Source organism: Medicago truncatula, chromosome 1, assembly GCF_003473485.1.
Source record: "Medicago truncatula cultivar Jemalong A17 chromosome 1, MtrunA17r5.0-ANR, whole genome shotgun sequence".
NCBI lineage: Eukaryota > Viridiplantae > Streptophyta > Magnoliopsida > Fabales > Fabaceae > Medicago > Medicago truncatula.
Genome location: NC_053042.1, coordinates 14,322,962 through 14,339,095, shown reverse-complemented (window position 1 = coordinate 14,339,095; position 16,134 = coordinate 14,322,962). Strand labels below are relative to the sequence as shown.

General features: G+C 37.1%; 1 protein-coding gene across 1 annotated transcript; it reads left to right on the top strand.

The window, feature by feature from the left end:
* Nucleotides 1–464: 464 nt before the first annotated feature.
* Nucleotides 465–14,380, top strand: LOC25480435 (E3 ubiquitin-protein ligase KEG). The gene is given in 18 exon segments (XM_039834276.1): nucleotides 465–1,139; nucleotides 1,340–1,729; nucleotides 4,366–4,728; nucleotides 4,825–5,055; nucleotides 5,895–6,017; nucleotides 6,106–6,442; nucleotides 6,527–6,681; nucleotides 7,512–7,669; nucleotides 8,256–8,377; nucleotides 8,463–8,597; nucleotides 9,622–9,746; nucleotides 9,938–10,042; nucleotides 10,150–10,389; nucleotides 11,459–11,795; nucleotides 11,879–12,067; nucleotides 12,191–12,496; nucleotides 12,727–13,156; nucleotides 13,159–14,380. Coding segments are annotated over 18 exon segments (4,881 nt in total). The 5' UTR covers nucleotides 465–786; the 3' UTR covers nucleotides 13,941–14,380.
* The last annotated feature ends 1,754 nt before the right edge of the window (nucleotides 14,381–16,134 follow it).

The window sequence follows — 16,134 nt, the reverse complement described above, 5'->3', positions numbered from 1 at the left end:
AATAGAAGATGTTGTGCAAGTATCTGCAAAACTTAAATTATCAGTAGATCTCCAAACACGTTGAAAATTCGACCCATACCACCATCAATTCCTTTGAGCTTCATTCTTACAAACTTACTCCCCATACAAGGTACTTATCACATTACTGAATCAAAAACTACACATTATAACTTCTAAAAACCACAACAAAAGAACTATAAATTCTCTATAACAGTCATATCCACATTGCTCGTCCAAACACACACTAAATCCTTTTGCGGTATAACGAAATCATATCATATATCATATATTTAAAATAAAATAAAAAACTCATCAAGTTGTTTTCCACTTCTCTATCAAGCATGCAAGTGTTTTGAGGGCTTCAAAGTTCAAAGTCCAAGCAAACCCAACCCAACCCAAATTCCTTCCATTTTTTCCTACCGACCTAGGCCAAAATCCATTTGTCAGAAAATGAGAAAAGAAACAAAAATGAATACCAAAAATCCCACTTTTCACAAATCACAACCTTCTTCTTCCTCTCTCTCTACCTAAACACCTTTCTCTCTCTAGATTTCCTTCATCATTAGCCTAATTGATCACTCTTAAAACTCACCCTACAAACTTCATACTCCTTTCCCTTTACTTAACCTATAGAGATCTGCTATTCACACCCTTAAAATCTTCCATTTCCTTTTAAACTAAGATCCTTTCACCTCAATTTCCGATCAAACTCAAACGCGCTTTTCACCTCAAAATCAGAATAAACAGAAGCGAAAAGCACGATAGAGAGAGAAAGAGTAAGCAGAAATGAAAATCCCTTGTTGTTCGGTGTGCCAAACGCGGTACAACGAAGAAGAACGAGTTCCTCTTCTTCTTCAATGCGGTCATGGCTTCTGCAAAGAGTGTCTTTCTAGAATGTTCTCATCTTCCTCCGACGCTAATCTCACATGTCCTCGTTGCCGCCACGTGTCCACCGTCGGTAACTCAGTTCAAGCTCTCCGCAAAAACTACGCCGTTCTTTCGTTAATCCTCTCCGCCGCCGATTCCGCCGCCGCTGCCGGAGGTGGTGGCGGCGGTGATTGTGATTTCACCGATGATGATGAAGACCGAGATGACAGCGAGGTTGACGACGGTGACGATCAGAAACTAGATTGCCGCAAGTATGTATTAAACAATAATCATCATATATCTATTCATTTACCTATGCATACATATTATAATTTTTGTTACTTGAGAAATTCATTTTTATTTTAAATTATGTAGAATAATTTTTAAAATAGACTTTATACTTGAAATTTTTTAAAATATAAAATTAAAAAGAGGTTGTGTTAAGAGTTATTATTTGCTCAATTATGTGTAGGAACAGCCGCGGATCGCAGGCGTCGAGTTCGGGAGGATGTGCGCCGGTGATTGAGGTTGGAGTGCATCAGGATTTGAAATTGGTGAGGAGGATTGGGGAAGGGAGGAGAGCTGGAGTGGAGATGTGGTCGGCGGTGATTGGAGGTGGAAGGTGTAAGCATCAAGTGGCGGTGAAAAAGGTGGTATTGAATGAGGGAATGGATTTGGATTGGATGTTAGGGAAGTTGGAGGATTTGCGTAGGACTTCAATGTAGTGTAGGAATGTTTGTACTTTTCATGGTGCTATGAAGGTTGATGAGGGTTTGTGTCTTGTGATGGATAAGTGTTTTGGATCGGTTCAATCGGAGATGCTAAGGAATGAAGGAAGACTCACTTTGGAACAAGTCTTGAGGTTTTCTGAAATTTTGATTTTATCTTGATTTAGCTTTTTTCTGTTCATGTTGTTGTTTTGATTATTGTCATTGGAAGAAATTGATTTGACTAGGTATTGAGTAGCCGTTAGTAGCTGGTATAGTAACGTTATAGTGTACCAGAATTTGAACACATCAACTGTTGTTCTGCGATATGCTATTTATTACAAACAGTTGTTGTATTACAAACTGTTTTTGTTACAAACTGTTGTTGTCGTATCACAAACCGTTTTTGTCGTATCCCAAACCGTTTTTGTCGTATAGTGGCTATAGCTTGTTTTTGTCATATAGTGGCTATAGCTTGTTGTTGTCGTATGGTGGCTATAACGGAATTTGTACATATGGCTAATTTCTGTTTTTGGAGATTGACTATGTAGCGTATTGAGTAATCATTATGTTGGATTAGTTTACATTCTCTTGATTTGCACGTAGTTTTGTCGATTGAGGATTGTGGAAGAAAATAGCTGCTTGTTCAAATTTTGATATACATCAGTGCTGTAGTGCCGCTGTAGCCGCTAATTCAATGTTTTATACTAAATCGTGTATCGCAAAACAACATCAATTTGATCAAATTTCGCTATGCAATCATTATTGTTCTGTGATACATTATTTAATAATACAAACGGTTGTTTTATAGTGGCTATAGTGGAGTTTGTACGAATAGCTATTTTCTGTGATCTGTGATTGACAGTACTGTTAAATAGCGTAGTCATGGTAGACTAGATTCAGAACGTAGAATCGTACGCTGCTACATCTTGCAACCCCTTGTGTTTGTGCATGGCTTGAAACACAAATTGGTGGGTGCGCAGGGATTGCTGCGCAAAGATGTAAGAATGGTGGAATCGTGAGCTTCTGCAAGCTGGTTCTGTTCGACTCCCTCACAATTCTGGGTCCGTGACCTCGGTTACTTAAAATCAATCATTAATGTTCAAAACCCTATAAAGAGCGTTTTTGTTTTGAGACCTGTGGCTGTTAGTTCCTCTCCCACTTATCCAGTTAATTTATGGAAACCTTCCTAATACACCCACTAATCCTATTAATTTGTTGAAACCTTCCCAATACTCACAATTTCATTGCACTCTCTCTCTCTCTCTCTCTCATGTAGTCGTTAAATACTCCCTGTTTTTCTGTGCAAACAGTTGTTGTATAGTGGCTATAGCTGAATTTGCTATACAAACAGTTATCGTAAAGTGGGATTTGTACTAACGGCTATTTTCTGGGACCCGTGATTGACAAATGCTAAGTAGCATAGTGGGTGATTATTGTGTTGGATTAGTAATGCAATCATGGTTTTCAATTTAGTTTCTAGTTTCTACTATGTTGCACGTAGTGTTGTCAATTGCAGATTGTGGAAAATAGCGGTTTGTTCCAATTTCGGTTTGCACCAGTGCTACAGCGCCACTGTGGCTGCTATTTCACAATATTTTATACCAAATAGCGTATTCCGGAACAATAGCGATTTGATCAAATCTGCTACGCGCCGCTGTAGCTACTATTTAACAACACTGGTTGCATGTTGAGGTTGCAAATATTAATGGTGCTAATTAATCCTGATATCATGAAAATTATGAATGTCGAACTGATTACGTGCTTGTTAAATGCTCAGTAGGATTGCATGAAATGAGACCACGTTTTATTAACTGATGTGACATACGATTTGAAGCCATGATGAGTATTGTAGTGATTTCACTAGTATAAGTAGCATACATCACAATGTTGTTAGGTTTTGGATGAATACTAATCAAATTTCGGAAAGGAAACTCTATCTTGTGTCTTTATTAAATCTGAATGGTTTATTTGGTGTCTAAAATATTTATATTTTACTCCAGTCTCTTATTTTTATGTTGCTCTAGTATAAGAACATTGGAAAACAGTTAAATATTTGAATGGAATCGTTTAGAGAAGTTTTAGTCAGAATTATTTGTCCTTTGATCTAAGAGTTATGCTAAACGATACGAAGACTTTTGACACGAAATCTGATGAAGTTAAATTAAACCGGCCATAGGCAGGTAAAGTGGTATTATAAAAATGATTAATGGATACAAAGGTAATTATCAATTATTAGGCTTAAATATGAAAATAGTCCCTGCAAATATCTGACATTTTGGTTTTAGTCCCTGAAAATATTTTTTTGGTTTTAGTCCCTGCAAATATAAAAAATTTGGTTTTGGTCCTTGGTATTTTGTTTTAGTCCTTGTAAAATTGATTCATATTGGATTTGGTCCTTGTAATATGTAGAATATTTGATTTTAGTCCCTCAAAACGAGGACTAAAATGAATATTATAGGGACCAATTTCAATATGAAATAATTTTACAAGGATTAAAACAAAATACCAAGGACCAAAACCAAAAAAATATTTTTATAGGGACTAAAACCAAAACGCTAGATATTTGCAGGGACCATTTCCATATTTAAGCCTTATTATTAATAGCAGTACATTTCGTTTACTTTTTTTATTGTGACGATCTGCATTAGTGTTAATTTAATTGCCTGATTTCTTATCCATGCTATATAGGCAGCTTAATAATTGTTTTGGTTGTATAAGAGTTATTCCGTATAGCATTTCTATTGGCCTTTACAGCCATAATAGTAACATTGTAATTTGCCAAATGTAGATATGGGGCAGACATTGCACGAGGGGTTGGTGAACTTCATGCTGCAGGCGTTGTTTGCATGAGTTTAAAGCCTTCCAATCTACTTCTTGATGCAAATGGTCATGCTGTGGTTTCTGATTATGGACTTGCTACAATTCTGAAGAAGCCTTCCTGTTGGAAGGCTAGACCTGAGTGCGACTCCGCAAAGATCCATTCCTGTATGGAATGTATAATGCTCAGCCCACATTACACAGCACCAGAGGCCTGGGAACCTGTGAAGAAGTCATTAAATTTGTTCTGGGATGATGGAATAGGTATATCTCCCGAATCAGATGCCTGGAGTTTTGGTTGTACATTGGTCGAGATGTGCACGGGTGCCATTCCGTACGTGGAGAAAACTCATTATTTACTCTAGCTTTTTTCCTTATTTTCTTCGATCTTCTTTTTCAAATTCCTTAGGGAAAAACTATGCTTGTGCAGTTGGGCTGGTTTAAGTGCAGAAGAAATCTATCGACAAGTTGTCAAGGCAAAGAAACAGCCTCCACAATATGCTAGTGTGGTTGGTGGTGGAATTCCAAGGGAATTGTGGAAGATGATTGGAGAATGCTTACAATTCAAACCATCTAAAAGACCTACCTTCAATGCAATGCTGGCAATATTTCTCCGTCATTTGCAAGAAATACCACGCAGTCCTCCTGCAAGCCCTGATAAGTAAGTTTGTTAAGTTATTATAACCATGACTGCATCTTCAAGGTTGGTTTTTATAATATCTGATTGAGCAGTTATGGTGTTTCTGATTTAGTATGGAAATGTGAGCTTGATTTTGAATGTGCTCAATGCAAAGTTTTCTTATTCAAGGAACATTTGTATAAACTACTTAATTAAGTATTTATTCAATTAGTGCTTATCATATGAGAGCTTATTTCGCAAGTGCACAATTCAAGAAGAGTTAATTTCCATTTGTATTTGCGAATCAAAAATCTATTTGCGTTTTCAACTGTTGTTTTTACCGTAAAATTAGAATTTGTTGATGGATGGGAATGAAGAAGAGAAAGGGTTAGCTTCTCTTAAGCTTATAAATGCAACTTTTTCGGAATATTTATAGCGTCTTTTTTCTATAAACCAGTTTTTTCATCTTAACAAAATTTTAACTTATTTAATTTATTTCAAAAAAGTGTTCCTAAAAAAATTATTGCTGATAAAATTATCAATGTTATATATGATTGGTCATATAATCGTGGTTATATAGATGCTTTTTTTGAAGTATATTTAATTGTGAGTGTAAGAGAGGTAGCTAAATTCAATTAATTTTTGATAGACAAGTAATTGATAAAATTCCAAATGGAATTGGGATTTCCAGGTTTTTTATAGGAGAGGCTATAATGAAACAACTTGTGGGAATGTCATACTCTCTTTTGATAGGTTCTCTCAAACATTATATGCGTGCTTATGTCATATGATAAACTCAAATAATCAATTCCAAGAGCTTTCTTGATGTTAAATGAACAGCGATTATCTTATAAAATGTTATATATTTCTTTTTTATGCAGTGACCTTGTTAAGGGCTCTGTATCAAATGTAACAGAGGCTTCCCCAGTACCTGAATTAGAAATTCCTCAGGACCCAAATCGTCTCCATCGACTTGTGTCTGAAGGGGATGTCACTGGCGTTAGGTTGGTGTCTGGATTTTTATGGCTTGAGCTAGCTTATAATAAATTTTTGTTTGTCATTACATTTCTTCTCTTTGTATTTACTGTACAGAGACTTTCTGGCCAAGGCTGCATCCGAAAATGAAAGCAACTTCATATCTTCTCTATTGGAAGCTCAAAATGCTGATGGGCAAACAGCTCTCCACTTGGCTTGTAGACGTGGCAGTGCAGAACTGGTCGAGACAATTCTGGATTATCCAGAGGCAAATGTTGATGTCTTGGACAAAGACGGGGATCCTCCTCTTGTTTTTGCTTTAGCAGCTGGGTCCCATGAATGTGGATGTAGCCTTATCAAAAGAAATGCTAATGTGACATCACGATTAAGAGATGGCTTGGGCCCATCAGTAGCTCACGTTTGTGCCTATCATGGTCAGCCAGATTGTATGCGAGTGCGTTTTCACTAAATTTTACTTAATGATTCCTTTTCTTTATTGATGCTATATTCACCTAAATTATTTGGGGACAAATAACAGGAGTTACTTTTAGCTGGAGCTGATCCCAATGCAGTGGATGACGAAGGTGAATCTGTACTTCATAGGGCAATTGCCAAGAAGTTCACAGACTGTGCTCTTGTGATAGTGAATGGAGGCTGTAGATCAATGGCCATCTCGAATTCAAAAAATTTGACGTGAGTAACTACTTATTCGATTTTCTATATCTTAGAATTTGTATAGTAGTCAGTGTAGAGGTATATAAACTTGATTAACTATTGGGATATTTGTTAACATATTATATTTTAGACTGAGGAAAAACAGATTTTTGGAAGTGTATTTGTCATCAACTTGAAGTTTCACATCTATAGTGTTCTGGTTCGCTGCATGTTTTTTTCAGTCATAGCATAGTACCTTCATGTTGAAAGATGTAGCTTGACTGGAGGAGGTGCTATGAATTACTTTAATTATTTCTTATCCTCTTGTATCATTGAAAACATTTAAGGATGGTAACAGGATGATATATTTCTGTAAACCAATTTTACATTGAATCTGCATTTCTGGTTTCAATAATGATTGAAGCTGAGTATCATTATACTACATAAGTTAAGCTAGTTATTCTAGTTATTGTTTCATCATCACTGTGTTTTCCTTTTATATTTTGCTGCAAAATTCTCTGTCATATGTTGTAAGATTTTTGAATAGTTATTTATATATTCTCTTGGTCTTTACAGATCTCGGGCTTTTATGCATGTATCCTAGGAATAAGATTTTACTTTTCTGATGAGTTAGGGATTATTGTTAGGTTAGGCATTGAAGATGATAGCTTTTTTGCTTTTATTCTTCCAAAGATCCAATTCAAACTTAATCTGATAATTTAAGCATACCCAGAATTCGAGAATCACATTGCTTTCCTTATGTGTCATTTTGTTCATAATTGTACCCATACAGTGAGATAATGTTCTGTTGTTGTTATTAATTATCGCATATGTGCAAATCATCATACAATTTTTCTATGTTGTTGTAGACCGCTGCACTTGTGTGTAGTAACATGGAATGTTTCTGTTGTGAAGAGATGGGTGGAAGTTGCAACTGCTGATGAGATTGCTGAAGCAATTGACATACCAAGCCCTATTGGCACTGCCTTGTGCATGGCAGCCGCTTCTAAGAAAGACCATGAAAGTGGTATGCAAATCATCATTGCTTGATTGTGATCTTGAGGATTGGCTATTTATTTATTTACTACAATATTTGGTCGCCTGGTTGTTATATTGCATCCATTTTAAAGCTGTAATGTTAGCTGTATTTTAATCACTAGGATGATGTTTCAAGAAAAAGATATCCAAAATTTGTCCAGTAATCCTTGAAGATTGACTACATGTCAATTTCAAGGATTCAGATAGAAAGGCGAGAAACAACTTTTGAAGGGTAAGGAATCCTCCAGTGCAAGAAAAACTGTGAGCAAAGTGTAATAAGGAAATAAAGGAAGAAAACTCAAGCATGAAGCAATGTATTCATCTGGGTTTGGGTGGAAGCAAAGTATCATCACAATGTTAGATTGTTTAATTGCTATGCTCATTTTGATCATAATTGAAGTAATGCCCTTGGGTGTGATAACTCAATAATGTTCAGTTGAATCCCCATGTTTGCCTTCAAAAGTCACTTCAAATTTGAGAGTTAATGCATGGATATTCTTAAAGTTGTTTTTGCTATTTCTTCTCTTTACAAAATAGTTTGATCATCTTTTCTTTTGTGTTCATGCCATATATAGAGGGGAGAGACTTGGTGCAGATATTGCTTACAGCAGGAGCTGATCCATCTGCTCAAGATTCACAGAATGGGAGGACAGCTTTGCATACAGCTGCTATGACAAATGATGTGGACTTGGTTCAGGTTTGTGGATCACCTTCTTGTTTAAAATGACAATGTATCCATAAATATTTTGAATGCGCTAATATGTTTTGCTTGCTCTGAGTAGGTTATTCTTGCTGCTGGTGTTGATGTGAACATTCGAAATGTGCACAATAGTATACCTCTTCACTTGGCCTTAGCTAGGGGTGCAAAGACATGTGTTGGGCTGCTTCTAGATGCTGGGGCGGATTGTAATTTGCAGGTTCTATTACAAGTTCTCCTTTCCTCCATTTGATCACATATATAATTATAATTATAACTAAAGCTATAATTAATGTTAAGATCCCACATTACTAGTAGATATGGCCAAAATAGTTTTTAGAGGGTTTGTACAAATCTAGTCCCTTGAGCTAGCTTTTACAGTTGAGTTGGGCCTAGTTGAAATTTTAATATGGTATCGAAGTATATCTTAGATCTGTTATTAACGATCCGCATTTATCCATACTCTAGATGTCATGCTATGTGTGTGTTGAGGTCCCATATTGACTTGAGAGTAGAGATATGGTCAAAGTAGCTCTTATAAGACTTAGGCATTACTCGCCCCGTGAGCTAGCTTTTGTGTTTGAGCTAGGTGTAACCACCCAAATTCGAATAATTAATAATGTTAAAGTTTGATCTGGTAGCATTATTGTGGATGGTTCTTTGGTCATTGCACATGAGGTCTTATTTACCCTGTTTTCTTATTCCATAAACAAAGTTGTATCTGTTTACTTCACCAGATCTTCATTATACGGTATGACTTGTTTGTTTCTGAGATCAGTATTTGCTGTAGCCACTCTCGAGTAATTTAATTTTGATCTTAGATAAACTAAACTGTTAAAGGCGGTTGGAGGGTTATCACGTCTAGAGAACATGATTGCTATTTAAGCTTAGCAAGTATGCTGGAGAAGACATAAAATGAACATCGAGAGTATTCTATTAATTAAAATGACTGAATTGAATTCTGGAATGAATTGTAATTGATATATTTGGGATTATGTCCTTGCTGCCATGACAGTGAAATGTATATATTTTTTTTATTTGTCGTGCTCCTTGTATTAACTATGTATTTGAACCTTTGCACTTTCATTTGTGCATGATCCAATATTAGTATGTGCAACTTATTTTTACTTTGAATTTTGTTTACTTGGTGGAAATAATTGAAAGTTAATATTTTCCCTATCTTTTGGAAGGAAGCTTACAATTACATCTTTGTTAGTTATGATTCTAATGTAATTTTTGTGCAGGATGATGATGGTGATAATGCTTTCCATATAGCAGCTGAAACAGCAAAAATGATACGTGAAAATCTGGACTGGCTTGTTGTGATGCTATTGAATCCTGATGCTGATATTGAAGTCAGAAACCACAGGTAAGTCACAAGCTCACAGCTTAAGACACTGCATTTTCATTAAATTTCAATTATTTTTTAGTCTCTAAACATCTGAATAGTTATTCTCAACAAATATTTGTGTTTAGCTGTTAATTGTTCGTCTACATCAGCATATTAGACACATTGAATTCCAAATCATTACCGTGACTGATAGATTTGTTTTGTGATAGAGGCAAGACACTACGAGACATCTTAGAAGGTCTACCCCGAGAGTGGTTATCCGAAGATTTGATGGAGGCACTCGTGAATAGAGGAGTTCATTTATCTCCTATAACGTGGGTGAAAAACATTTTATGGATTTTTTTTGCTGGATATGATATTTATAATTTTTCCATATGCAGCAAATATGCATTAAAATTTGTTTACTTATTGCTATATGTAGATTTGACGTATTAGATTGGGTGAAGTTTAAAAGAACAGTCACAGAACCAAAACATGGGTGGCAAGGTGCTAAACCAAATAGTGTTGGCTTTGTGCAAAGTGTGCCAGGCAGAGATAATGATGATCTCATTGTTTCATTTTGTTCGGGCGAGGTTCGTGTGCTGACAAGTGAAATTGTAAAACTCATACCGTTGGATAGGGGACAGCATGTACAACTGAAAGGAGATGTAAACGAACCTAGGTATGATGTTTGCATAACTGCAACACTTATTTATGCATGCAATGTAATGGCTTTTTAAGTTAAACGCCTGCAGTGGTGGGTGGTGGGTTCCTTTTATCTTTTTTAAACACTAGTCACATACAGATTGCATAGATCCTGTGTAATGTGGAGGAGTTTCTGTTCCTTTTAGTAACAACTCTTCTGGTTATCATGCCATTTTTTCCACGGGATAAAAAGTTAAACTTCTCCAAATTCCAATTTGTGAAACAGGAAAAAAATGTACAGTGAAGGTAAAATAAGAGGGAGAAGAGAAATTAAACCACTATAGCTTCCATATACATCTTAATGATGGTTGAAGTTATAGGGTTTAGTGAGGAAAAAATTTGAGACCGGAGACTTGGCATAGTATTAGACATTCGATTCGATTGATACGATGGAAGACAAAAAAAAACCTAACCCCTATATATGCAAAACAAAAAAGGTCAAGTACTAGACTTCTGATCTTAATCAAGGGAGCAAGTAACTTACTAAAGATCAGATAAAATTTCTAAGAATAAGACAAGGTTCCTTACAAGATCCCTAAAAATGAGACCAATCATGTGTCGCTAAAATAACGCAAATTATCCTCATATATTATGATATCCATCACTCTCTCTGTCTAAGATATTATTCGTAAATATGTTCAAACTTGCACTCAAGCTGCAGCTAACTCTAAAGGGACGGACATAGAACATGGCTGGAAAAACAACTCTAGGGATGGACATGCCAGAGATGTCTATTGTGTTTGTTTCCAAAGTTCAATGCAACATTAGCTATTGTTGCCGACTATATCCTTAAGTTGCAGTGAGATAAATAGGTGGAGTGGCATGATAAATAGTTAATGATATTATCGAAAAAGAGTTCTATCAAAAGTAACATAATTTATTGATTTTCTTGGTATGTGTAAAAAAATCTTAGTTACAACTAAAAATGAACAGAAGAAGTTATATACAGGACGCCAACTTATGTCTGGTCTGTTAAATTTTGTTTATTGGGCCTTGTGTGCTTTCACCCATTTGCCTTTAACTTCGATGATCATTGTTTCTTTTAGGTTTGGTTGGCGTGGGCAGTCACGTGACAGCATTGGGACAGTATTATGTGTTGACCCAGAGGATGGAATCCTCCGTGTTGGATTTCCTGGAGCATCCAGAGGATGGAAAGCTGACCCAGCAGAGATGGAACGGGTTGAGGAGTTCAAGGTTGGAGATTGGGTTCGTGTTCGTCCAACCCTTACAACTTCAAAGCATGGATTAGGAAATGTGGTACCGGGAACCATTGGCATTGTATATTGTATCCGACCTGACAGTAGTTTGTTAGTCGAGTTGAGCTATGTTCAAAATCCATGGCATTGTGAACCAGAGGAGATTGAGCATGTTCCTCCTTTTAGGGTAAGAGGAATGTAGATTATTTTAATTCTCTGACTTAATATTTTTGTCCTATTTTTGTTACATGATTTGTATTTGTCTTACAGATTGGTGATAGGGTATGTGTGAAGCGATCTGTTGCAGAACCTAGATATGCTTGGGGTGGTGAGACACATCACAGTGTTGGAAGAATAAGTGAGATTGAGAATGATGGTCTCTTAATAATAGAAATACCAAATCGACCCATACCATGGCAAGCTGATCCATCTGATATGGAGAAGGTGGAAGATTTTAAGGTGACAATTCTTTTGGTTGATGTTGATCATTTGCTTCCATTTTAAGTTTGTTACCTTGTACTTACTGGGTAATGCCTTATTATTGTTTTCCTGTATTTAAATTGTTAATATATCTGAAATCAGGTTGGAGATTGGGTCAGAGTGAAAGCTTCAGTATCTTCTCCAAAATATGGATGGGAGGATATTACAAGGAACAGTATTGGTGTAATTCATAGCTTGTAAGAGGATGGCGATATGGGTGTTGCCTTTTGCTTCAGAAGTAAGCCTTTTTCGTGCTCGGTCACTGATGTGGAGAAAGTTCCTCCTTTTGAGGTGGGACAAGAAATTCGTGTGATGCAATCCGTTAATCAGCCACGGCTTGGGTGGTCAAATGAATCAGCAGCAACTGTTGGAAAAATAGTGCGAATTGACATGGATGGTGCCCTCAATGTAAGTACAGTTCCATAACTACTACGAAACAGGACCTAAATAGTAATAGACCCGGATTGGTATTAAATCTTATAAAGCCATATAAATATTGCCTAGGTAATAGCATATATGTGGGGGAATTTTGCCACTTTATATGGCTAAAATCAAATTTTTGCAAATGCTAATTAGTATTTGATTTCATCTTGAGGTTACATCAGACAATATGTGTTTTAAATGTTTTTTGTTTGTAGGCGAGGGTCACTGGTAGGCAGAGCTTGTGGAAAGTTTCTCCTGGAGATGCAGAACGACTTCCAGGATTTGAGGTTGGAGATTGGGTACGCTCTAAACCAAGCCTGGGAAATAGACCAAGTTATGACTGGAATAGTGTTGGGAGAGAGAGTTTAGCTGTTGTGCATAGTGTACAGGATTCTGGATATTTGGAGTTGGCTTGCTGTTTCCGTAAAGGGAAGTGGATCACTCATTATACAGATGTTGAAAAGGTTCCTAGCTTTAAAGTCGGGCAGTATGTTAGGTTCCGACCTGGTTTGGCTGAACCCAGGTTTGGTTGGGGCGGGGCTCAGCCTGAATCTCAAGGTATTATAACCAGTATTCATGCGGATGGAGAAGTCAGGGTTGCATTCTTTGGTTTGTCGGGACTGTGGAAAGGCGATCCTTCAGATCTCAGGCAGAACAAATCTTTGAAGTGGGAGAGTGGGTGAGGCTGAAAGAAAACGTAAATAATTGGAAATCAATTGGCCCAGGTAGTGTCGGTGTCGTTCAAGGAATAGGTTATGAAGGAGGTGAAACTGACAGAAGCACGTTTGTTGGCTTTTGTGGGGAACAAGAAAAATGGGTGGGACCAAGTTCCCATCTTGAAAGAGTTGACAAACTCATTGTGGGACAGAAGGTTAGAGTTAAACAAAATGTAAAACAACCTAGGTTTGGGTGGTCAGGGCACACCCATGCTAGTATTGGTACTATACAAGCAATTGATGCTGATGGAAAACTTCGGATATACACTCCAGCGGGTTCAAGAACATGGATGTTAGACCCATCAGAAGTGGAGGTGGTAGAAGAGAAGGAGCTATGTATTGGAGACTGGGTAAGGGTTAGAGCATCAGTTTCCACTCCAACCCACCATTGGGGGGAAGTGAGTCATTCAAGCATCGGGGTGGTGCATCGGGTGGAAGATGATAATTTATGGGTGTCATTCTGTTTTGTGGAGAGATTATGGCTTTGTAAGGCAAGTGAAATGGAACGGGTTAGACCGTATAAAGTGGGGGACAAAGTAAGGATCAGAGATGGACTTGTATCACCACGGTGGGGATGGGGGATGGAGACGCACGCCAGCAGGGGGCATGTTGTAGGAGTAGATGCAAATGGTAAACTAAGAATAAGATTTCGATGGAGGGAAGGGAGACCTTGGATAGGAGACCCTGCTGATATTGCTCTTGATGAGAACTGAATAAAACTTTATAGGAACATGGAAGCTTGTATCATCATAACTTGATTTTCTCATTCAGATCTTTGGCCTATTGCTTTTCTGGGTCCGTTCTTGTGCAAGAAATCGAAATCTTTATGTGACCTGCTACCGCATGTGCTCTGAACTATGTAACTCCTATCATCGTTGGAATGTAGTTTGGCCAAATTTATTGATGTTAATGAAACATAGTGAATGGATTAAAGTTATGGATAGAGGAAGATTGGCTTACTGACTGAGGTAGAGAGATTTAAGGCGAACTATTGGCGATTGGCCCATTTATATTCATTATTATATACTCACATATATAAGTTTGGAGTTCCAGATTTTGAGTTGTATATTTATATATGTTTATTATTTAATGTTGTTGTACAAATCGTACTCGTACTCGGTCGCCAACTTAAATGCTTTTTTTTTTTTAACTTTATCATTGTGCAGTTATGCATAGTACATGAATTGAATTGATTCAATTATACAACAGTAGCATTTCACTAATCCTATTGTCTCCATTGAGTTGCTCTGAAATCAGAGATCAATCCATTGAAAAACGATAAATTGAGTTGCTCTGGATCCCTTTCAAGTAAGGGTCCATTTTGGAGAGAAGGAAAGCATATCTAATGCATTTAATATTTTAACATTAAATTGTTTTTGTCTTTCTTTTTGAAACGGTCCCTCGAGTATTTGAGGTGATTCAAACTCCGGATTCTCTTAATCTATAATTTGATTTGTTTATTCAGTGAAAGATGTTATGTATAAATGGATAGTTAGCAAATTTGTCTTGATCTTCCCTTCTTCTTTGCGGTTACCGACCTAACTTCATGCCGTTTAAGGCAATACTCTAAGAGCATCCACTATGAAAGTTTTTTTTATCAATGACTCCTTAAATGGATCCCATATGTCACATCACTTATTTATAATTTTTTAATAAAAGTACCTATTAAGGATTCAATGATTTTAATGGCAATACTCTAAGAAGGACTCCGATGAAAAGTACTTAAATATGTCTCATTATCTTTACATCATTAAAAGAAATAATTTTTCTATTACTCCTTTTTATAAGTGAGACCAAGTAGTACATATTTTATTACTCCTTTATGCAAGTGGGATAAGTAGTACACATTTTATTACTTTTTTAAATGTTGGACCCGTTAGTTACCCGAGAGAGAGGGTCCTTATATAGTTTTTCGTTCCTTAACGGGGACTCATTTTTTCTTCTTCCAATGGAGGGTCCTTAACAGAGAGCGGTCCTTGTTAAGTAAGGACCCCCATTGGAGATGAGTTCATCTCTGCTCCATTTATTCCTCCATTTACTCCTCTCCAATGCATGGATAAATGACACATGGCAAAAATAAAATCCAAGGGCTAATACTAAAAGCTTAAAATAGAGACTAATTCATCTGATTCCTCTCGTCATCTTCATTGTTGATAGCTGCCTCTCCCTTTTCCTCTCACCGCCGGACGCCGGCGGCCCTATATCTCCACGACCGTTCTAGAAGAAGCAGACATAAGGAAGATTAGAGGAAGAAGAAGCAGCCAAGGGTTCCTATCAAAAAACTCCAAAGATAACATTTTCCAATCTAGCAATATTGTTAAACAACAACTTCTCTTCGATGATAACGATGAATCAATTCAATTCAATGCTTTGCGTGACGTGAAAAAACACGAATTTGAGAAATTCAATTGAAAATTTGGAAGAAAGAAAGTAAGAAATGATGATTATGATGATATGAAGACAGGCGTTGTTGTTGAATGTCAGCTGAAATACAACCGCTTCACCGCTGAACAGGGGCGGATCTCTATTGAGACCCCAGGTGCCACGGCACCCCCCTAATTAAAAAAAAAAATTATATACTGAAAACGCGATTCTTCTTCTCACCTCTCAATCTCTCGCGCACGGTCTCCTCTCCCGGAATCCACACCACAATTGTTTTTGTCTGCCTCTCTCTCGGTACCCCCTCTCCTCTCCATCCTCACATATCAAAACGTGATTCTTCTCACCTCTCACGCCTCACGGTCTCCCCACTCTTCACCTTCGGCGACGCGACGAACGGCGGCAACATAAGTGCATCACGATTCACGGCGACGACGATATGGAGGCAGCACCAGCACGGTGCTCCTCTAAACTCTCATACACCTCAGTTCAGTTTGTTGTTTTCTTGATTTTCAATTCAAGTTTGTT